General features: G+C 37.5%; 4 protein-coding genes across 21 annotated transcripts in view; 2 read left to right on the top strand and 2 right to left on the bottom strand.

Annotated features, from left to right (window-relative positions):
• The window catches only part of znf541 (zinc finger protein 541), a 20,179-nt gene extending 14,024 nt beyond the window's left edge, over positions 1–6,155 (top strand). For 2 of the 15 annotated variants that reach the window (XR_012406426.1, XR_012406430.1), the window contains exons 11-18: positions 603–706; positions 1,081–1,156; positions 1,241–1,329; positions 3,566–3,676; positions 3,766–3,857; positions 5,030–5,515; positions 5,641–5,724; positions 5,780–6,155. Coding sequence is in view for 4 of the 15 variants with exons in the window: in XM_073951538.1 (XP_073807639.1) it covers positions 603–706; positions 1,081–1,156; positions 1,241–1,329; positions 3,566–3,676; positions 3,766–3,857; positions 4,425–4,490; positions 5,030–5,168 (677 nt within the window). In the remaining 11 variants the exon portion in view is untranslated. Of the gene's footprint in view, positions 1–602; positions 707–1,080; positions 1,157–1,240; positions 1,330–3,565; positions 3,677–3,765; positions 3,858–4,424; positions 4,491–5,029 lie in introns of all 15 variants that reach the window. The other 13 variants (XR_012406421.1, XR_012406422.1, XR_012406425.1 and 10 more) reach the window with 7 other exon arrangements.
• lrwd1 (leucine-rich repeats and WD repeat domain containing 1) overlaps positions 1–24,149 on the bottom strand; it is a 779,065-nt gene that overhangs the window by 282,676 nt on the left and 472,240 nt on the right. The window lies entirely within an intron of this gene.
• zbed4l2 (zinc finger BED-type containing 4-like 2) lies at positions 5,253–15,274 on the bottom strand. Of its 3 annotated transcripts, none has more exons than XM_005165574.6 (2): positions 15,007–15,274; positions 5,253–9,573 (listed from the first exon to the last, which is right to left on the bottom strand). In XM_005165574.6, exons 1-2 carry the CDS (start codon positions 15,263–15,265, stop codon positions 6,908–6,910), a joined length of 2,925 nt encoding a protein of 974 aa, XP_005165631.1. In that variant the 5' UTR covers positions 15,266–15,274; the 3' UTR covers positions 5,253–6,907. The 3 variants fall into 3 exon arrangements, with proteins under 3 accessions (XP_005165631.1, XP_005165632.1, XP_073807638.1); XM_005165575.5 differs by lacking the exon at positions 15,007–15,274 and adding an exon at positions 12,185–12,431; XM_073951537.1 differs by lacking the exon at positions 15,007–15,274 and adding an exon at positions 12,332–12,431.
• Positions 14,414–24,149, top strand: napaa (N-ethylmaleimide-sensitive factor attachment protein, alpha a). Its single transcript, NM_001083561.2, is given in 11 exon segments — positions 14,414–14,559; positions 16,641–16,720; positions 16,796–16,912; positions 17,018–17,064; positions 21,037–21,114; positions 22,050–22,105; positions 22,253–22,337; positions 22,418–22,522; positions 22,610–22,678; positions 23,749–23,799; positions 23,883–24,149. Coding segments are annotated over 11 exon segments (888 nt in total). The 5' UTR covers positions 14,414–14,461; the 3' UTR covers positions 23,985–24,149.

The raw sequence follows: 24,149 nt of genomic DNA, 5'->3' as shown, positions 1-24,149 counted from the left end.
ACGTTCAAAGTCAGTTAAATCACCTTTCTTCCCCATTCTGATGCTAGAATTGAACTGCAGCAGATCGTCTTGACCATGTCTACATGCCCAAATGCATTGAGTTGCTGCCATGTGATTGGCTGATTAGAAATTTGTGTTAATGAGCAGGCAGAAAGATGTACCTAATTAAGTGGCGGGTGAGTGTTTTTTGCTGCGGAAAGACATTTTTAGTGTTTGATGGATGAACTGTGAGGAGAATAATGACACCTCGTTATACCCATGTTTAACACTTAACAGATTGCTGTGATTTTAACTAAAGTTACTCCCATAATACACACAAAGTATCGTGAGGTGTAGGGAAAAGGTGGATAGGCTAAAATGTCATTAAAAAAAAGAAGTTATTTTCAATAATTGTTAAATCATGAACAACAAAAACAAATTGTGGATAGTGAAAGACTCGCTTTACATTTTGTTACACTTTATCAGGGGCAAGCCAGTAGTTTAGGGCCCTACGCACACATATTTTTAGTGCCTAAATTGCCAGGACCCTATGCACACTGTCCCCCTTTTCCCCCCACTAGTGACGCCCCTGCACTTTACATGTGATCTTTTGTGTGCTTCAGTCACAGAGCTGATAGAGCTGTGCTGTTCCAGTGTATTACCAGGAGGAGGCACCAACATTGAACTGGCTCTACATTGCCTTCATGAAGTACAAGGAAACATAGCGGTGAGCATCTATCAAACATTATAGCATGTTTTTTTAATTACAGTTTAGGGCTGCACAACATATCGTTTCAGCATCTATATCGCAATGTGTACATCCTCAAAAGTCAATAGTCAGAACTGTTCAGATTTGTGAATTTAACCATAATAGTAAAATTATGTTGTTTTTACCTTGGATTTGACATGTAATTATTTAAATTCTGAACCAGAACACAATAAAGCACTGTTTGTTTGTTTTTTTCAAGTTAAAATTCACTTTGATTTTTGCTCTCATGTATTTATCTATGATTATAAATAAAAATTTTGCATAATTTACCCCCTCATTGCATCCCCCATTAAAGCTGCTTGCTTAATACAATGAAGTGATTCAATTTAAAGGCAGCACTGGATTTACTGCTAATGAGAGGAGATTTTCGGACCCCCTGGCACCCTCTGAGTGATTACCACTACACAGGTACAAGCTCTATTACCCAGTTTCATAATATATTTAATATATTAAGTCCTTCATAAACTTGATGTTGGTCATTTCATTCGGTAGGGTCAGATCTTTGGACAGCTCAAGAGATGAAGATGTTCAAAAAAGCATTGGCTGACTTTGACAAGGACTTCAGACAAATTCATAATGTGGTATTAATATATATTATTATTTTTTGTTTGAGATTTTCTGTAGAAAGTTTAAGTGATCTCTAGCCATCTATAGTTTTATTTATTTTTTAATTTAATATGGCCATAAAATTACCATAAAATCTGAGCTGTATCAAAGAAATTTGTCACCATTTTAAATTTAAATGCTAGTCAATCTGACAAATACAAAATACAATTGAAGGCACAAATGTAAACAGTGCCTCAAGTTCTTCTGGTAGGTCTAAAAGTTATTTTCTTAACCCTCGTGTACTGTTCAAATTATCTACTCTTTCGTTATGTTGGTGGCTGTTTTTGACCTATTGACTTCCATTATAATGACATTTTTGGACTGCAAAGCAATTTGACATCAAATAATCATGGTGTTTTTCCTGTTGGGAAGAGGTAAAACTTGTGATTTTTACTGTTGATCATCAGTTGGCACCATTAGCCCTTTAAATAGTCCTGTACAAAAAAGTTTCTGACTTTTATATGGTGTTCTTTAGAGTAAAACAACAAATTATAGTGTGCGTGCATAAATACACTCACTGTGTTCTGAGAGCTGAGCTGCTTATTTTTTACTTTCTCAAACATATAAACATGCAAATGTCTCTCTCACACACACTATACTCCATTTAACCATATAATTTTAAGCCAAAAACTAAGCATTTTTTGCACTGTAACTGATTATCAACAGTAAAAATGGCACATTTTACCTCTTCTCAACAGGGAAAACCAGCAACAATCAAAAATGCATGATGTCATGGTGTCTTGGCTTTGCAATCAAAAAATGTCATAATAATGGAAGTCAATGGGGCAAAAACAGCCACAAACATAAAAAAGGGTAGTAAAATTTTAGCGTATTGTTGAATTTTTTAACACTTTCAAAGCATTTTCCCCAAGTTATTTGTCAAAATAAGATTTGTGACCAAAAATCATTGCATTTGCTGAAACAGGAAGAAAATTGTGGCCAAATTTAGACTCAAAATTAAAGTGGAGGGGTGATTGGGATGGATGGGATTGGGATAGTTTACGAGCTCGGCCAAGGACTCAAACTCAGAAGCCTATGAGGCTATCAGCACCAATTCAAGTATTTTTAAACATTTAATGCGATGAGTGGTTAAACTGGGAATTCAGAGGTTGTTGAGGACAGTAGCTGTGTTTTCATCCAAACATGTGAATTAACTTTATGCGCAAAACTGGATTATCAAATAGGAGACGTGCGAATAAAGCAGTGTTTTCATCTAATGAGTCAAAGAGAACCAAATCGTCACTTTCTGATTATCTGGCGCCAAATATCAACAGTAAAAACAGGATTTGCTGTGTAAATCTTTAGCTTATTTAATAAATTACTTGCACCTCAAAAAACAAATGTTGACACGCAATGAACGCGCGGTGGCATTTGAAGGCGTGAGACATGGAGCACAGATGCTCTTGATTCTGGAGGTCATTAATAATATAATAACACCAGTACTGAAACGGTAAGGCGTTTTTTAAAAATGACCAATACAACATTTCAGATTTTTTTAAATTTGGTCAGCCTGCTGGTTTGTCCATTCACACACATTTAAGGATCACATGACCTCTTATTACAAAATCACATGACCTTTTTTAATGCACATCCTGGAATTTGTTCGGTAAAAGTGTTTCCTTTCCCAGAGATGGGTTGCGGCTGGAAGGGCATCCGCTGCGTAAAAACCTGCTAGATAAGTTGGCGGTTCATTCCGCTGTGGCGACCCCAGATTAATAAAGGGATTAAGCAGACAAGAAAATGAATGAAAGTGTTTCCATCATAGTTAGCATTTTTTTCTCATTGAATTAAAAGTTTATCCTATTCAGTTATGTGCATACGCTTTTTTTATGTGCATTTTCATAATTGATGCACATCTTGGCGTTTCTATTAACTGTTTTTTATGCGCACATATACAAAACAAGCATAAAAATAGGTGGATGGAAACGTAGCTATTGACTATTGTGTGCTTTTATAATTGTGTTTATGCTCACACTCTTAAACGTCTTTTTGAAATCCAAATGCATTAGAATTAATCGTACAATAATTACGATTATTTTAAACAAAACATTTAAAAATCACATAAATTTTTTTGGTCACAGAACTTATTTTAGGGAGTTTTAAAAGCATTAAGTATAATGTCAACTTTCCGGGTTGGCCTACAAAAATACAATGCTGTAGCAGTCTACTAAGTATATTAAATGTCTCTAGATATTTATGCTTGTTTTTTAGTTACAGACCAAGTCAGTAGCCCAATGTGTGGAGTATTACTATACCATGAAGAAGGTGAAGAAGTTCAAGCAACGTGGCCGAACTGTAAACAAAAAAGACGGAGAGATCTTTGTAAGTTTCATTTCAGGGCATGGAAAAAACGTCAGTTAATTCTGCAAATACATCATGATGGTGACATTTGTACTACTGTTTTCCACAAGGTCTTCAAATGCTCCCAAGAGCTCCAGTCTGAGCAAACAGACAGAAACACAAAACAGAGGACAAAAGCCACTGAGGGCGAGATGAGTGCCAGGTTAGAAAAACTGCATCATACTGCACACTAGGCTTGTAACTTGTGCTAATTGCTGAAGCTTTTATCAGAATGTAAGGTATTATCATGATACTTACGCAAGTCAGTCAAAAAGTCAATTTTTAATATTTAAGTGCTGTTGAGCATGTACTTAAACAGTGGTGATTGGCCATTGTACTCAACAGATGTGACAGTGATTGGCTCTGAAGGTCATCACTTCACCACTGTTCGCCAAATGCGAACACAAATACTAGAGCATTTGAGAGCCACGTCTATTAGCTGATCCATCTATGAGCAGATATAGAGGACGTGCTGATAGACTATACCTGCCAACACGCTCACTTTTCCAGGGAGTCTCATGTATTTCAGACCCATCTCCCGCCACCCTCCCATTTTGTCATTTCTCCCGGAAAACTACCGCAATTTTACCCCACCCCAGTCCTCAGCTTTTTGGTAGTCTGTATCATCCCCTGGTTGCCAACTTTGGTACAGTACTTATCCGATAGCAGTGGCTGCCGAAACCTGGTCCATAGTACAGTTACTAACCCGGTTCTTAACTGTGTTATTCAGACAAACACACACCGGTACACCCCCAACATCCCAGTCTCCAAAAATTTCAGAGACAAATGTTGGCAGGTATGTGATAGAAAAAAAATCCTCCATTACACAACATGTCTCTTTTGGTTCCGTCCAAACTAACCAAGAGAACCAAACTACAAATGTGAACAAACCTTAATCTTTTATTTGTAGCTGTTATATGCAGTAATTGAAATTTTAAAGCATTTGTTTACTTCAAAATTAAAATGTACTCACTATTTACTTGCCTACAAGTGGTTTCAAACCTGAGTTTCTTTCTTCTGTTGAACACAGAAGATATTTTGAAAAAGCTTGAAAGCTGTAAACATTGGCTTGCATAGTGGTTGTTTTTTCTACTAGAGAAGACAATAGCTACCAGTTTCCAGCTCTCTTCAAAATATCTTCTTCTGTTTAACAGAATAAAGAACCCCATAAAGGTTTAAAACCACATGAAGGAGAATTCATTTTACTTTTAGGTGAACTATCCCTTCAAGACTTTTAGGTTTAATCTTGTGAAACAGTATGAAAACAGCATTTGTATTAAATAAATAACAGCCAATAGAAGCATTAAAACTCATCTTACCTTTTAAATCCAACAGAGCTGAGAAGGGTCACAGATCTCCCTCAGTCAGGATAGATACAAACTCCAGATGGTGGTGGGCAAGAAAGGACACCAGTCCGAGCAGTAGTCTGAAGTCAACTCAAGTCTCTTCAGTATTTGAGCAGAATCCTGTGTGAAGTGCATTTAAGACTACAGTAATGTTCAAATCATTATCCAGATACTTTCCTTCACACTGAATACAAAAAGCAGCCAAGTTTTAATTCATTTTTACAACCGTTTATTTGTTCTGACAGATTTTGAGAAGTTAACACTTTGAAATATTAATGTTAGGGAGTTAGGGTTGTCATGATACTGGAATTTGGTACCAATCGATACTGGAATTTTAAAAACGTCCATTTCCTGCTAAGATTTGAACGCTATTGAGCATGTTCCTAAAAACCGTTGATTTGCCACTGTGTTCACATGCTCAACAAAAAGGACTTTGATTGGCTGTTGAGGTCATCAGTTCACCAAACACACCACTGTTTATTGAGTGTAACCACAGACACAGGGACACTGGAGCGTTTAAAGTCACGTTGATCATCTGATTTGTTTTTAAGCTGACATAAGAGCAATCCCCTGATGAATTGCAGCTTTAAAACACTTCAGTGTCCCTGTATCTGTGGTTACACTCAGTAAACAGCGTTGAGTTTGGCGAACTGATGACCTTCACGGCCAATCACAGTCATTTCTGTTGAGCATGTGAACACAATGGCAAATCAGCGGTGTTTAAGAACGTGCTCAACAGCTCTCAAATGTTAGCAAGAAACGGCCGTTTTTTAAATTTCAGTGCCGATTGGTACTGTATTCCAGTATCATACAACCCTATAGTGAGTCTAGAAAGGCGAACAGTCATGCAAATATAACATTTTTGTTTGTTCACCTTTTAAGAGATTTTTGAGTTCGGATATTTTCAGTTCAGTATTTTCTCTCAGTTCAGATTGAAGCAACAATTCATACTTGCTATTACTTTCTTGAAGTAAATGTTATGTTTAAATAATTGTAGTGCACAAACTTTAATTCATTACCAAGCTAGTTTAAGTCACAAGTTTTCCAGTTTGTTCGAAATTATCTAAAATGTGTGTGACTTAAGGTTATCAAATAAATGTTATTTTACTATCGGGTGTTTGCTTTCATTAGTACCCTTTAATGGCACAAATGTTTCACTGTAGTATTGTTGTTAAAGCTTGTTAAAAAATGAGAACTGAAAAACCATTTATATTTGCAATTCCCATTAATATTTCATACAACTTTAACCTAAACATGCTACTGAGAGAATACAATGTAAATTCTACTGTCGCAGGTATGAAAAAAAATAGTGAATACCTCATGTACATATCCTTCGAAATGGTGGACAAAGATAAAAATTCAAGCATGAGGTTAACAATGAATTCATGTAATGCTTACACTAACACTGTAAAGTGACAATAGCATTGAAGTAACAGACTTTGTTTAAAATAAAAACACTTATTAGTCACTAATACAACAGTTACTACCTGGACTGGAATCTGATTGGCCAAATTTGTGGAGCTCTGAAGTGTATGAATGATGCAAAAAAAATTATAATAATTTATCCAAACTAGCAGCATGTTTAGTAATGCACGCAGATTGCGTAATTGGATAATACATAGTAAAAACCAGTTTAGTAAAACCCTCAGACCTCTTAGAGATCAAAGATGGTTTTAAATCATAGTGTCACAAATTCTTGGTACAAGGAATGACAAGGAAACCTTTTAAATAGCAGTTCAAGTATTCTTCTCTCGTAATCCTTGCTTCTAAATTCTACAGACGATTAAAATCATCAAATAACTTGATAAACAGACTTATTTTGGGATGTGATTAAAGTACACAAATGCAAATTTTACAAAATCAGTGATCATGACTCTTCCTCGGGAACACGGACCTTACTTTCATATGACACTAGAGTCTGGTAAAGACTTTCTCTGCTTTGGTTTCCACTGACACTATTCCACTGGTCAATTTCACGGGCAGAGGAGCCCCCTTTCAGCTGGTCCAGATAATCAGCGTTCTGATGGAGAAACAAAATATGGTTCAGGTGTTTAGATCCTAGAGTGGCTCTTCTTTGCGTAACTGGAGACTCCCTTGGGGCAAAGGCCCGATTGGCGGAAACAGCAGTTGCTGGAATGGACAGGTACTTTCGTGCCAGTCTGGCCACAGCTGGAAACCGATGCTCCTTGCTGCGCCACCACTGCAGAGGCGAGAGGCTGCGTCTGCACAGAGGCTCCGCTATATAATTTTCCAGCTGTTGGTGAATCTCAGGCATTCGCTCAGTAGGGTCTTCACCCAGAAGAATATCATACATGCTTTGTGGGAGAGGACTCATTCGTATCCGAGATGTGAGCTGCAAATCTCCTCTCACTGGGGAGGTCATAGTGGCCCCACTGGAACGTCTTTTACGTTCATTGGTGTTTTTAAAAGGTGATCCAACCTCTAGAGCATTGTCATTGACCTGTTCTGGTGATGATACTGCAACTGAGAGCTCGCTTGGCTGCAGCTCCACACTGTCACCTTCCTCCAGTGAGCCGCACGATTCAGGAGAATCCAAAGACCCCATTGGAGGAATTGGCAAGGAATCATCCAATCCGAAATCTGCAGGATCTCCGTGCTCATCCAAAGCCTCTTCCATTTCCATCCTTTGTCTTCTGTCTTCATTCAATCCCTCGTTGCTTGTGAAAGCCTGAACAGAAAGGAGCTCCTTAACCTTGTCATGCAGCTTGCTGCGAGCATGTGGACTGAGGAACCGCAACTCTTTAAAACGTGGGTCCAGAAATGAAGACAACACAGCAGGACAGTCCAGAAGAGCATCTTCGTCGCTCAGACTCCAGCGTTTGTCCATACCAGCACGAATCCTCTCCATAACTCCTCTCACCACTGGACAGGTGCAGTCTGCAATTTTCTGTCCCAGGAGCCGGGAAACTCCCTGGAGGCACGGCATTAGGGCTGAAATGGGTCCGTTGATGTCCTCGCTCAAAAACGATGCTGCAATACGAACTGTTTTTAGCACAGGGACCAGTTCGTGTACGAGGCGCCACTGGTGATCTGCCAGATTTGTTGCTATTTTTTGTTCCTCTAAGACTGAGCTTATTACCCACTTGAGCTCCAGCAAACTTTCACACATATCGATGGCGGTGGTCCAGCGCCCCGGGTCATTTAAGACCAGGGATGCTGACTCTTTGTTAACAGCCTCTGCTTTCTGGCTCAGTGCTGTAGAAGCGCCCACATTGTGTTGGAAGTGCAGGACGATGGCACGAGCATCTGCCAAAGCTTGTCTTACAGACTCCACACAAAGTCCCTCCTGGACACAGAGTTTTAGGGCCTGCCCTGCACAAAGCAGGGGTGCCCAACCCTTCGGAAGTTTTCTGGGAGGAGGATGGCTGGGTCCAGGAAATTCCTGCGGAAATTCCCGATCGATACTCTGCCTGGACTCAGAGTCACTGGGGGTGTCGTGCATCACACAGAAAACAGAGTTCTCTGAAAGCTGGAACTCAGAGAGGACTGCTTTCAAGGTATCTGCAAAACTTACTTGCCCTCTCTCAGATGGGTTTCCTTTGAGTTCTGCTATCGGTCTGGTCTCAAGCATGCAGCGTGCCAGACGCCACTGAGAGTCTATAAAATGGGCACTGACTGAGAGGTAGTACTGTCCATCCCCGCCAACCCCACATCCTTCTACAGATCGCCAGTATTCAGTGCAAAGGGTCATATAGTGGGAAGCCAAACTTGTCTGAAGATGCTGCTGAAGGCATTGCTTGAGGACGTGGTAGCGATGCCAAAGTAAGCTGCCAAGTAGAGATGGTGAAGGCACGGGGTAATTAGGCTCTAGGCAACTCAGTAAAAGCTTGAACCCTCTCTCCTCCACCACAGACAATGGCTGAAGGTCTCTAAAGACCATTTCCAAAATAAGGTCGGTCAACACTTCTGCTCGCTTGTTACTGCAGGCTCTTGTCCCACAGCGACTGCTGCTGCCTCCAGCAGTGCTGCTCATCTCCCCTGCAGGAAAATTATACATTAGACAGCCCATATCTGTATCCTGGTGTGTAATTGCATTTGAACCAGATGTACTGCTTCCTGGTGCACAGTCAGGGGCATATGATGTCCGGGCAGCTTTGGCCTCTCCCATCTCAGCTGGCAGTATTTCTTCATGCTCTTCTTTGACGGTAACAGGCAGCAATGGTTGAAATGTGACGTTGCCTGTATTGTTACATCTGTTACCATGTAAAGTGGACTGAATGTGAGAATGTAATGCTCCAGGAGTGGGGATCCCTGCGGTGTTGTGAGGGGGTACCACTCCTTCCCGAATGCTGTGTTTGCGTCCCAAGTGTTCTCTCATAGACGTAGTGCTGTTGTGAAAGGAAAGCTGTCTCTTACAATGGTTGCACTCGACACGATGCAGACTTAGCTGAGTGTAGTGGTTCCACACTTTTGACGTGCGGCGATCGGAAAATGGCAAGAAACGCTGCATTCTCCTGCGAAGAATTGGACTGCTGTGAATACCAGGATGCCTTGGGGGAGGGAGATCCATGTCTGTGGTAAAAGATAAACAAAAATGCATCTAAAATTAATAATTTGAAAGGTACAGGAGTTTTTTTTGTAAGATATAGATATGGCGCCCCTCATGCAGGCGTGCCCAAACTCAGTCATGGAAGGCCGGTGTCCTGTAAAGTTTACCTACAACATAGCTGTGTCCGAAATACATACTTCCATACAATATTGAAAGCAATAAAACAGTATGGTAGCCGAGTAGTATGTTCAAAATTATAGAATTTGAAAATCAGTATGCTAGAAGTACCCGGATGACTTACTACTTCCAGCGAGATTTTGAAGTGCACATTGGATGGAAGCTACACTATCCCATGATGCCCCGGGAGAGAATTCATGAATGGGAGGGAAGCAATGCAACTCACATGGATAGGTCACATGATCATGACAAAATGGATCCGCCAATTAGTATGGTAGTTCCATTTATACTGCTCACAATCATACTGTATGGAACATACTTTTCTAACAGCCGAGTAGTACAATTAAATTCAAATGGAGTACCTACTGAGTAGTAGGCAGTTTCAGACGCAGCCCTTGCCTCAACACACCTGCTGGAGGCTTCTAGTTTGACTAGTAAGAGCTTGATTTGCTGGTTCAGGTGTGTCTAATTGGGGTTGGAGCTAAACTCCGCAGGAAATCGGCCCTCCAGACCGAGTTTGGGCACTCCTGCCATAATGGGTCATGTTATCAAAAAAATTTACACAATTTACATAAAGAACATAAAAAGCATTATCAGCAAAAAAAAAATTAATTCAAACAAATTCTTAGGGCTGGGCGATTAATCGAAATCGACATTCAGAACCTATAATAAATGACTGAATTTTCAAAGTAAAATTTTTCAATTACTTTTCCTACTGCATGTGGAGTCACGTGACCCCGCTCTGTTTACACTTCTGCGTAGAGCGCAGTGTATGGTCTGACGCAGCCTTCATGCGTTCAGCAACCCTTCGCTGTGACTGATGCTGACCCTTCAAAAAATTTAACTAAACATGCAATGACGCATATTGCAAGCTCTGTGATTGGTCAGCTTGGTAGAGTTGAGCGTAGTTGTGTAGAGTAGTGTAGCCGCGTGGAAAAGGCAAAAATAAATAAATAAATAAATAAAAGAACCATTTATAAATTGTAATCGAGTTAAAATGTTCAATTAATCAAGATTTTGATTTGAGGCAAAATCGCCCAGCCCTACAAATGGATTTATCTGACTGTAAAAAAAAATGGGCTATTTAAAACCTAATCTAAAGTGTCTCCCAAGACACCATATTTTAATTTGGTTAGAAAATATTAAGATGTTTGTTCAGATAAAATATCACTTGTTAATAAATCAACGCCTTATCTACATTTTGCATATTTTTTCAATAATGTAGTGGAATTTTTACAACTAATACCATCCGGTAAAGTTGGGCAATTAATCAAAGCTGACTTTAAAAAATGCACAGGTATGGTCCGGTGTGGTGAGAGCTCGAGTCCACTTTAGAACCCCAATGGATTGTGTTGAATGCCTGATCAAAATTGCTTTTTATAGTATTTTCTCAGTCTATATATATATATATATATATATATATATATATATATATATATATATCAGGCACTACAAACTATACCCATTACAACTCCAGTGTACCAATAGGATCACCCAGGGTCCAATTGTCGGGGACACTCGATTCCTTATGACACTGGCGCAGCCTTCATACAGTCGCATACCCTTGCACTTTTTAAAAATGTAACTACACATTGCACGTTTGCACAACATTGGAAGCTGCACCAGAGATGCCTTGAGACGGCATATTTCCTATTACAATAAAATTATTAATTATATTAAAATATTTGTTTACAAAAGAAGCAAGAAATGCTCCGTTTGAAATATTATTTACAGCATTTTCAAGAGTTGTATTTAGAAGAGATGCTGCTTATTTTCAACTTTAAATATGAAAAACATTAAAAATAATATATTTTGTTTCCGAAAGTGCAAGTTATTCATTTTCATCTTTTAATAAAAAAGGTGACTGTGGTTTAAGGCAATGTGTTTTAATTTCAGTTGTTCAACATTGATGTTCAATGAACAATCATAGATAGTAGATAGTGTTTTTCCATCAATTTTTTTAAATTAACACCCTTCATTCAGAAATCTTTCACTTGTAATATGTGAGCATATTTACTGTACAAAACCTGTCAGAGAACTGTGAGGGGAAAAATTTTGTTCATTAATCGTAATCAATTTAAAATGTTCAATTCATTAAAATTTTGATTTCAGGCCAAATCACCCAGCCCAACCATTCGGTTATAAACTTCCCATTATACAAAACCTACTTCAAAATAATTATACTTCAAAACGGTCGTAAATATATTAGAAAATATATTTACTAAAAAATACATCCAAATGATGTAAACAGCACGTCACAAAACAAGACACAGCTGTCTCTGCTTAAACCAAGTCGAATATATTTTTTTTTCCAAGGAAGATTTTATATCAGATAAAACGGAGTGTATTATGATAAAACTCTACATCACTCGAAGCAATATTAGCGTATCAAAAGTATTTAAACTGAGTTATAACCACACAATATGATAATAATGAAACAATTCCGCTATTATTTACATCAAGCGTCACGGGATGTTCTTCCGGGCGAGCATAGGGGCCATTAAGGATTCATCCACTTCCAGTCCGCGTGTTGTCTCCACTAAACAGTGCATACTTCGGCGATACTGACTCTCAATACTTATTTTCATTTAGTAAAATACAAACCCGAATGAGCAATATCTAATTAGTACAAATCTCAGAATTCCTGCACATCATCCGCGCGAACACGACCTGCAAACTGGATGTGCTTGACGTCGTGCAAACTAGGGATCAAGGATAATTTCACAACATCATATAAAACGAAAAGTATCAGTCATTCGTAATAAACAGCAAAAATCAGTCCAAGTCACTCAAAAAATGTGGAAAAATCATTAAAAAGCCATTACTGACATAGTTTAGCCAGGGTTACCCTGGTGAACGCAAGTGTTTGCCGAAACGCGTAGGCACAGTTTTAAGGAATAGTCATGTCTATAGACCATTTCAATGTTGTCATGTCATTGGCCCATGAACATTTCCTGCTTGTCATCAAACTATTTCATAACTGTTACAAGAAGCAATTCAATCATAACAATGTTATCAATGTTACAGTTGTCATAACCTTATTTATCAATATATGGCTTATTTTGGAATTTCAGAAGTCACAGAAATTCAAAATGTAAAACAGAAAATACGTTGGGGCCACTGTTGTTGTTTATATCCCTCAAAATGGTTTATAAAGGCTTTTTGATATTTAAATTTTTTTTCTTTTGATAGCCTTGGACTGATTTTTGCTGTTTATTCTGATGAATCCCTTACCTAAAGAGCACCGACAAAATATTTACGCTACCCCTTTTTGTTTGATTTTGGATTTGTATATTCATTATTATTTATCAAAACAACAGAACGTTAATTGTGTACTTCAACTATAGTTAGTGAAACCATGAGCACTAATTAGGGATGCTCATAATAACCGATTAACCGTTAACTGTGTTTTTAACTGATTAATGCTATAAGTTGAATGATTACAAATTTGTATTATATGTATTATTTTTTTACTATTATTTACTGCATCAGGGGCCGATCACAGTGAACACACTTTTGCGTTGAGAGGGGCATCTTTTGAATGGTTTACTAACCTCCTTGAGTGTTTTGCGGCATCCTGCACGCCTCACGTTTTTGCCGTTGTACGCTGTGAGCTCGCAGTTGAAATAAAATAAACTCCAAGCGGGAAAAGCGTTCGTCAGTTCTTCAATCAAATGAGAGCAGATGCGGGGATTAAATGCATATTTTCTGGGAAGTGATTGATTTTAGGTAGCTTGCTATTTTTATTTGACTGAAAAAAAGACACGATTGGACAAACAGCATGTTCTTATAAAGGATTCAGTCAGTGCTTGCATTTTGTAATCTAAACTTGTCATTTAGGTAAAAAAATATCTCAGGCAGAACTATTAATTTTATTCTTTTATTTAGTTTATTCAGTTTTTCTATGCGGGTGGAAATGCTGCAGGTGACTGAAGATGTGCTGTTATTCTGTATGCTGTTGTTAACATGTTAAAATAAATCAGTATTTAATGTGTCAGGCACAAAATAGACACGTAAATTATTTACGTTTTTAAATGGAAATTTTATATTAATCTGACCAGTTAACCATTAATATTCGGTTAACGGTTATCAAAAGGAACCAAAATGAGCTTCCCTAGTACTAATGTAAACATCACAGTAATAAGAATTAACTACTATTTTAAAATCAACTATTTTGCGACGCATCCTAAAGCAGTAGGCAAATTTACTTAATTTTAACTTAATTTTAGGCAATGCGAATGGCATATTGCTTGGATATCGTTGCCTACGGTCCGGTTCACATCTCTAATTTGACAATAACGGCAATTTAATTTATTTATTTTTTTACATTTTTCAAGTGCCTTGGACTGATTTTTGCCATTTATTCTGATTAATACCTTACCTAAAGAGCACCAACACATTACTTAAGCTACACCTGAGCACTTTTGGTTTGATTTTGTATTTGTATATCCGTCATTCGTTTTTATAAATAAAAACTACAGGACGTTAATCTTCAAACATAGTTATTGAAAGCAGCAAGTATGCATGAGTATTGATGTAAACATCACGGTAGTAAGAGTTAACCGCTATTCTGAAATCAACTATTTTGCGACGCCCCCTAAAGCAGAAGCGAATTTACTTCCGATTTCCGCATGATGTGTCAATAAAACAAATAACTTCATTTCAGGCGATGTGAATGGGATATTGCTTGGATATCGTTGCCTACAGTCCGGTTCACATCTCTAATCTGCCAAAATGGACTACTCTGGGAAAGAAAAGGAAGCCATGGCCATTATGGCCGAGGCGGACAAGAAGATGAAAACGTCGCATTCGTTATTCGGGACGTTTTTTGGGTAAATCATTGAATGATGTCTTTTAGCATCTCAGCCATATTTAATCGCAAAAATATATTTTTAAATATAACTAAATGCTTAAAATGTCATTCATTTGCAAAAAAAAACAATGCTGATGTGTTTTTAAGCAATATTGAATTTATACGCGAATTATGTTTAAAAATGACAACTTCAAACACACAATGCTAGACGTAATTAGCGTGTATAAATCCACTTATATTTAAGTAAATGTTTTACAGATTGCAGTTTTAAACGTGAAATCAGTCGAGTTAGCAAGTAGCATCGCACTGTATGTAAAAAACATCATAATAAACCGAGTTTCGAGCGTTAAACGTAACGTCTCCCTTTCGCGTTTATTTATTTGACGTGACAAGCTACTATAAACACCCACCCACTAAAACATTTCTCACTTTCAGCCTTTTATTCATCAGCACTTTTAAAACTCACCCATGTTCCGTTCGCTGGGCTCCTCCGTGCACAGTCTCTCTCCGCCGTTGGCGACAGTGGGGATGTTGAGTCGATGTTTCACTCTGAGGTGTTTTATCATGTTGGCCGTGTTTGAAGAAAACTTAAATGTCGACTTGCACAACCTGCAGTAAACAGTGCCGTTGAGCTCATTTTTGATATAGTACTTCCAGGCTACGGAGCAATATCGGGCCTGTGTTTTGCCACTGATTTCCAGCTCCTCTTGCTTCATGTTGGCCATATCAGCTCTGAAAACACGTTGTGTGAGTGCAGGAGACAGCTGCTAATAGCGCCGCCTATTGGTTTCAGTCAACAGAATCAACATCCCCTATTGCTCCTCAATATACTGTATACATAACAATAACAATAGAAGTTACAATGTACTGTTAAGTTACAAACCGTGACAAATGAATTTTAACTGAATATGAACATGATACAATGGATTTAAATTAATAACACAAATTAAATACATAACTAAATAAATTAAAATACAAAGTTGGGACAGTAAGGAAAATGCAAATAAAAAAAAGAAAGTAGTGATTTCTAAATGTACTTTGACTTGTATTTCATTGCAGACAATACATTTAATGTGTTTCTCGTGATTTATATTTTTTATTATTGTTATTATGTTTTTCAAAATCAGCATGTATTCTACTTTTGGTTCTTGCAACACATTTCCAAAAAAGTTGGGACAGAAGCCATTTGGGTCTAGAAATGAGGTAAATTGTGTAAATAATGATGTGATGTCAACAGGTGATTATAATTATAATTACTAGTCCTGGCTGTGGAGGAAGAGGATACAGGTACTTGACTGGCCTGCCTGCAGTCCCGAACTGTCTCCATTAGAGATTATGTGGCACATTTTGAAGCACAAAATGCGACAATGAAGACCCCGTATTGTTGCCAGCCTTAAGACTTTGTAGGAAGAATGGGACCAAAATTACACCTGAAACACTTCATCACTTGGTGTGTTCAGTCCCTAAACAAAGTGTTGTGAAAAGAAATGGCAGCATTACAAAGTAATAAATGCTTTACTGTTTCAACTTTTTTTAAATGTGTTGCCTAAACCAAAATTGGAATATATATTTTTAAAATATATAATAATAATAATATTAAATAAAAATCATAAGGAACACATTAAATAATGTTTGTTGTATTGTCTGTAATCAAATACAAATCAAAGAACATTTATAAATCCCTACTTTCCTTTTTTATTTGCGTTTTCAATACTGTCCCAACTTTTTCTGATTTGGGGTTGTATAATAAAAATAGAAATACTCAAGTGTGGAGTAGGATACCTTATCTAAATATATCTCTGTTTACAGAGGATTCAATAATCATGTTTAAAATCTGGTGTGTTTTAATTCCCTTTTGTTTATTTTTAATTAACTCTGAGCAAATAGAAATACAGGCTGTAAATTTACTTTTGTAAATATGACCTTTTCAGCGCAAGCACAGTAGTTTAGTATTGCAAATCTATTAGTTTTATTTAATAGAGCAGGACCAGTGTTACAAATCAGGACCATTTCTTTTGTAACATCAATGAGGTTATTAAAGGTTGTAAAATTTAAATTGCAATCTCAAAATGTTCCCCTGTTGCGTTTTGTTAACTTCAGGAGTTCTTCCAGGGTTGAGGAGGCCTGCGACATGTATGTGAGAGCTGCCAATATGTTCAAGATGGCAAAGAACTGGAATGGTAGGACAAATTGCAACTTTTGCATCATTATATTACGATGTTCAAAACTCAAATGTTGCTTTTTTTAAACTTAAGCTGCAGGAGATGCTTTCTGCAAAGCTGCTCTTCTGCATTTAAAAGTGGACAGCAAGCACAATGCAGCTATGAACTTCCTTGATGCTGGCAATGCATTTAAAAAGGCTGATCCTCAAGGTAAATCACTACTGAAATATACAAATCTAGCAGCATGTAGTGTTTTCAGTTCAAAATGATTTGAGTTTAATTTTAATCTGGTTCTGCTTAAACTTCTTTACACAGAGGCGATAGGCTGTTTCTCTCGGGCTATTGACATCTACACAGATATGGTGAGGAAAAACTACATAAAAATATTAGTAAAAGGTTTGGTTCACCTAAAAAGATAAATTAGCTGTAATTTATTTATTTGAAAATCAAATTAAGATATTTTAGATGATATTCGAGAGCTCTCTCATCCTCCTAGACACCAATGGTCCAGAAAAGAAACCAAAAACATTGTCTAGACCAGGCATGTCCAAACTCAGTCCTGGAGGGCCGGTGTCCTGCAAAATTTAGTTCCAACCCCAATCAGACACACCAGGGCTAGCTAATCAAGCTCTTACTAGGCTTTCTAGAAACATCCATGCAGGTGTGTTGAGGTGAGTTGGAGCTTAAATCTGCAGGACACCGGCCCTCCAAGACCGAGTTTGGACACCCCTGGTCTGAGAGCATGTGTCAACAGTGGTTCAAGTGTAATAATAAGAAGCTCCAAGAACACTTTCGTACACCCAATTAAAAAAACAATAACTTTGTTTACCTATGTCTGATGACCACATCAGGGGCCTCATGTATCAACGCTGCGTACGCACAAAAACTTTGCGTACGCCAGGTTTCACACTCAGAATCGCTCACGTTTGGATTTACTAACAATGAACTGAACGTGGGAATGTGCGCAGCTTCACGGCAGCTTTCTGGCAGGCGTACGCACATTTTTTGTGCGTGTCTGTTTTATTTCCATTGGCGACTCCTAGAGGCAGTTGTGTTAAATTCTTCTCTACAAAGTGTCTGATCCTTGCAATGGCAGCTGTATGAGACGGGTTCATATAGTAGGTATGTAAGATTTCCATACCATACAGTTGACCAGCTAAACATTAAAGCACAATTTGCAGCGGTCGCCTGTTTTCCCAATGTAATCTGAGCAATCTACAGCACACACATTGCTATAAAGACACTATGTGAAGATAAATTTGCATGCGTGAATCAGAAACATTTCCATTCAATAAATGTGCAAATAAAATATGATGCACAAACTTATTAATGATTCCTACTTGTCTTTCTCGTGATAAATAGTGGGCAAAATCTGATATGTAGCGGGGAAAAAAAGAAGAAAGAATTCATCAGACGCTGGATTCGAGCCGAGTTTATGCTCGAACGTGTCAGTATATGATCACATGCTTCTTATGAGGTGCGCCACTGAGACTGCTAAGGGTGCTGCAACATTTTACAGATATAAATCACACTATTTCTTTTTTAAATGCACTCAGTGCGATGTTCAGACCCAACTGTGTTAACCGTATCAGCTAAACTCTCCCACTCTATTTTTTTCTTTTGTTGTTAATTCCGGAGAACAAACTTGCAAATAACACCGCTTTTCTCCGGTCTACCTCCGAAAGCAGCACCTCCAATTCACATTCTGTTCAAAGTTTCTCTTTTTGCTTGATTTTGCCATTGCTTTTTCGTTGGGTTTTCCCATTAGCATAGTCATTAGCATATTCATACGGGGGAGGAGGCAGGGAGGGGTTTTGTGCTCGTGCATGTTGCGCTTAGTTTCACGTTCATTCAGATGTACAAAAGAATATGCGTGAGATTCGGCGTACGCAGTGTTTCATACATCTGAATTTTTTTCTGCGTACGCACATTTACAGCTTTGTGCGTACGCAATGTTTTAGTAAGATTTCCACGCAAGTCTTCGTACATGAGGCCCCAGGTGAGGGTGTGTGTTTACTATGGGTAAGATGACACTTGCCTGTTGCACTGCTGACCTTAATGCCAATCTGTCATAATGTCTGTAGTAAACGCACAGCCTGACAACATGAAGAGCAAAAGAAACCAAAGTTGTTTCCACAGTTTTTGGCACATGGTTACACTTGAACCTCTGAAGCCATATGGAATGTTTCAACAATGTTTTTAGTTCCTTTTCTGGACATTGAACATCCCAAGATCATTACTGTCCATAGAGGACAGCTCTTGGATATCATCCAAAATATCTTAATTTGTTTTCTGAAGACTAATGAAGATCTCTTGGGAGTGAAACAACATGAGGGTAGACATAATTTCAATGTGGACAAGGCAGTGGTAATAGGTAGTGCTGTCGCCTCACAGCAAGAAGGTTTCCTGGGTCGCTGGTTCGAACCTCGGCTCAGTTGGCGTTTCTGTGTGGAGTTTGCATGTTCTCCCTGCCTTCGCGTGGGTTTCCTCCGGGTGCTCCGGTTTCCCCCACAGTCCAAAGACATGCGGTACAGGTGAATTGGGTAGGCTAAATTGTCCGTATTGAGTGAGTATGAGTGTGTGTGTGTAGATGTTTCCCAGAGATGGGTTGCGGCTGGAAGGGCATCCGCTGCGTAAAAACTTGCTGGATGAGTTGGCGGTTCATTCCGCTGTGGCGACCCCGGATTATTAAAGGGACTAAACCGACAAGAAAATGAGTGAGTTTCAATGTTTTGGTTGAACTAACCCTTTAATCACCTTCAGGCAAGATATTGGTGAGCTTCTTTAGTCAAACATTAGCCTGTTTAATCCCAATCTTGTAATTTAGGTAAATGCATTTAACTACTTAGACCTTCTTTGATGTTGTTGGTTAAATTAGGTTTTATACTGGTGGGAATGAGCATAGTCTAAACTGCACTGCAAATCAGATCATTTTCAATTATATTTAATGAAAATTCAACTCAATTATATTCATATAATTATTATTCAATTATTGTTTTACCACAAGCAGGTCAAATGACATCGACATATTTTAATCAAAGCAGTCTATTTTTCCTTTTTTTTTCAACAGCAACACTTTTAGAGCTTCCGGAAATATAAAAAAATGACTTGGTCATAGTTGTGATTAAATAAGTAACAGCAATTCATGAAATTCAAGTGAATATATTATCAGGAGCTACTGGTATTCATTTTATTGTGACTGTAGTGGTGGTGGACATTGACTTGCATTCTATGAATCAACATGGACCACGGTTTCAGCTAAAAATCTTTAATGCTGTCTGGAGGAAAAAAAAAAGTCACCTACATCTTAGCCTGATGTACACTACCTGACAAAAGTCTTGACGTAGATCCCAGTTGTAAGAGCAACAAATAATAACTTAACTTCTGGTTGATCAAGGTAGATTTTTCAGATAAATCATCTGTTGAACTGCATTTCAATCACCACAAATACTGCAGAAGACCTATTGAAACCCGCATAGACCCAAGATTCTCATAGAAATCAGTCAAGTTTGGTGAAGGAAAAATCATGGTTTGGGGTTACATTCAGGGGCTTGCAAGAGATCTGCAGAGTGGATGGCAACATCAACAGCCTGAGGTTTAAAAAAAAAACTTGTGCTGCCCATTACATTACAAACCACAGATGAGAGCAAATTCTTCTGCGTGATAGTGCACCACATTGAAGTTCCTGCAAGCAAAGTAGGTCAAGGAGCTCCAGGATTGGCCAGCCCAGTCACCAGATATGAACATTATTGAGCATGTCTGGGGTAAGATGAAGGAGGAGTCATTGAAGATGAATCCAAAGAATCTTGGTGAACTCTGGGAGTCCTGCAAGAACACTTTCTTTACCATTCCAAATGACTTTATTAATAAATTATTTGAGTCATTGCAGAGATGTATGGATGCAGTCCTCCAAGCTCATGGGAGTCATATACAATGTTAATGTTTTTTCCACTGCAGCATGACTTCATATTCTATACTGTATATTATTTCTGTTAAGTGACAAGACTTTTGTCAAAGCAAAGTCAGACCTTACTGTTTTATTAAAATAATAAAAAAATCAAGGCATGATCATATTTTATTTAGGTAAAATAAGTCTAATCTAGTGGCCTTTGCCTTTCATATAAGACACCAATAGATCAACTAGAAGTCAAGTTATTATTTTTGGTTCCTAAAACTTAGAAACTTTTGTCAGGTAGTGCACTGTAAATTAACAGCAAATTTGTATTTTGTATTTTTAAACTATTTTTAAGTATTCAAATGTATTTCAACATAATATTCTACAGTTCTGCAGTATAAGTATAATAATAATAATACATTTTTGATGGTCTTCACAGGGGCGCTTCAATATTGCTGCAAAACACCACATATCTGTTGCAGAAATCTATGAATCGGAGTTACTGGACATAGACAAAGTAAGTGGGAAATAATCTATTTATATAAGGGTTCGAATGTATAGGCCTGTCACAATAATCAATATATCGACCCATCGCACAACACATGGACATGACCTCAATCATTTTTGGTGATGCAATATATATATATTGCTCATACATAAAAAACTATTTGGGCAACATTTTAGCTGATTGTGGAACATCTCTATCTTTATTGGAGGTGTCCGTGTCAGTATGGTTAAAAGCTAACACTAAATTACCATAGTATATTTTCATGTAGGTGCCTGACAACTGAAAATAGATCTGGTAGCAAATATCGCAGCATCTGTTACGTTTTTACCTTGCACTTTTTTGTTAACATTTATTATAATTCATTTAGTGTATGCGTTTACACATTCTGATTCCAGTGCCTAATTATGATATTGTTAAAATTACTGTAATTTAATTAAATATTCTTAATAATAAAATATTATAATTAAAATGACAATAATTTCGTTTATCGTATTATTGTTTATTATCGAGCGATATATTGTCCAACAAGTTATCGTGGCAGGCCTACGAACGTATTATTAAGTGCCTCAGATAATCGTTGACGCTAAGTTAAAAGCATAAAAATACTCTACAAAAGTCTTAAAAACTGAAATTTATACTTGTATTCAGCAATTCAGCAGATATGTTGTCTCATTCTGGGTCCAATTGGACTTATTTGAAGAATCATTAGTGTGTTGAACTTCTCCTAGCTAAACTATATTTCTAATCAGCAACTTTCTACTGAACATAAGCCATGAATTTACCATGTTATGACTATGTTCACACCAGCTTAAAATTAAAAACTATGGAAAAACCGTGTGTGTAAATGTTAATTCTTTTATCAAAAAATTGTGCATTTTTTGACATAGTCATGCATCTCTTCCAAGTCAGAAAGAACTAAAAATACATTATGTGTATGTTTATAGGCTATTGCTCATTATGAGCAGGCGGCAGATTATTACAAAGGGGAGGAGTCCACCAGGTACTGCCTTTTAAATATGCTTGCTTATCTGTTTATTCATTTAAACCATTAGTAATGTTGTAGATTAGAACAATCCAGATCTGAAATTAACGCATTATTATTAAACTAAATAAGCCTCTTCTAATCTCTCTCTCTCTCTCTTTTTAGTGCAGCTAACAAGTGTCTTCTTAAGGTAGCGAACTATGCGGCTCAGTTGGAGCAGTACCAGAAAGCCATTGAAATTTTTGAGCAGGTTTGCATGACCCGAACTTCATTTGTGTTTATTTATTATATTCACGTTTAACGCTGACTGGCATGTTTTCTCTGTTTCAGATTGGTACTTACTCTATGGACACTACACTGTTGAAGTATGGTGCCAAAGACCATTTCTTCAAAGCTGCACTGTGTCACTTCTGTGTGGACATGCTCAACTGCAAGGTGACTGATGCGTTTACAGTCTGAAGGTATTCAAAATAGCTAATATGTAACTTCCTAGCATTGTTTAACCATTGTGCTTTTTAATAGCTGGCTGTGCAGAAATATGAAGACATGTTTCCAGCCTTCTCTGATGCCAGAGAGTGCAAACTTCTTAAGGTTGGAGTCTTTTCTTACAAAAGTTTTGTGTATATTATAACATATTAAAATAATTGCTTCAACTTGAATATATTTTAAAATGTAATTTATTCATGTCATGGTAAGAGCATAATGCTTTAGAAATCATTCAAGTAGGCCTATCATGATTTCTTTCTTAAAAAATCTTTTCAAAACAAGTGCACTGCTTTAAGAGATTGTTGACCTTATTAACCTAGTTAAAGATATACATCTTCCAAAAAAATTGATTCTGTATTCATTTACTCATCATACACTACTTGACAAAAGTCTTGTCGCCTATCCAAGTTTTAGGAACAACAAATAATTATTGACTTGTAGTGGATCATTTGGTATTTCCTCCATCAACTTACCCCAGACATGCTCAATAATGTTCATGTCTGGTGACTGGGCTGGCCAATCCTGGAGCTCCTTCAACTTATTTTCATTCAGGAACTTTGCTGTGGAGGCTAAAGTATGAGAAGGAGCGCTATCCTGCTGAACAATTTGCCCTCTTCTGTGGTTTGTGATTTAATGGGCAGCACAAATGTCTTGATACCTCAGGCTGTTGATGTTGCCATCCACTCTGCAGATCTCTCACACACCCCCATTCTCAATGTAACCCCAAACCATGATTTTTCTTCACCAAACTTGACTGATTTCTAAGAGAATCTTGGGTCCATGTGGGTTCCAATAGGTCTTCTGCAGTATTTGTGATAATTGGGATGCAGATGATTCATTGGAAAAATCTACCTTCTGCCTCTTTTCCATACGATTAACTATAAATTATTATTTGTTGACAACGAGACTTTTGTCAGGTAATTTAAAATTGTTAAAAAAACAGTTTCATTGTTTTTGATTTTCTGCTGAACACAAAAGAAGATAGTTTGGAAACCTGTAACCATTGACTTCCTTAGAAGGAAAAACAAATACTATGGAAGTCAGTTTTTCAACCTACATATACATCAATAAACCTAACGTTTTGGATAATGTAATGCAAGTACAGCATTTGAACATCTCTGACACTTTCTGTAAAGTAATCCCAATTCATGTTTGTGCATTTCACACTAAAACAGAAACTTCTTGATGCACATGATGAGCAGAATATTGATGCATACGCTGATGCAGTAAGTACTATTAACATATTGTTTCAGATATCTGATCCTGCTCAACCAATATTATGGGTTTAATCATTTTCTTTATAAAATAGGTAAGGGAATTTGACTCCATCACAAGGCTTGATCAGTGGCAGACCACCATGTTGCTAAGAATCAAGAAGACCATTCAGGATGAAGAGAGTGACCTTCGCTGAATGAAGTCGTAAAAATCCATTCTCACACCCATATCATTCCTTTCTTATTATATATATATATATTAATTTATTTATTTACATATGGGTAAATGAAGGTCAAAACCCCTTTACTGCTGAATCCTAACAAATCCTACTGTCTTAAAACTAAAAGTAATTCAACTTTTA

The sequence above is a fragment of the Danio rerio genome, chromosome 5 (genome assembly GCF_049306965.1).
Source record: "Danio rerio strain Tuebingen ecotype United States chromosome 5, GRCz12tu, whole genome shotgun sequence".
Taxonomy (NCBI): Eukaryota; Metazoa; Chordata; class Actinopteri; order Cypriniformes; family Danionidae; genus Danio; species Danio rerio.
This window is presented reverse-complemented; position numbering and strand designations above follow the sequence as displayed.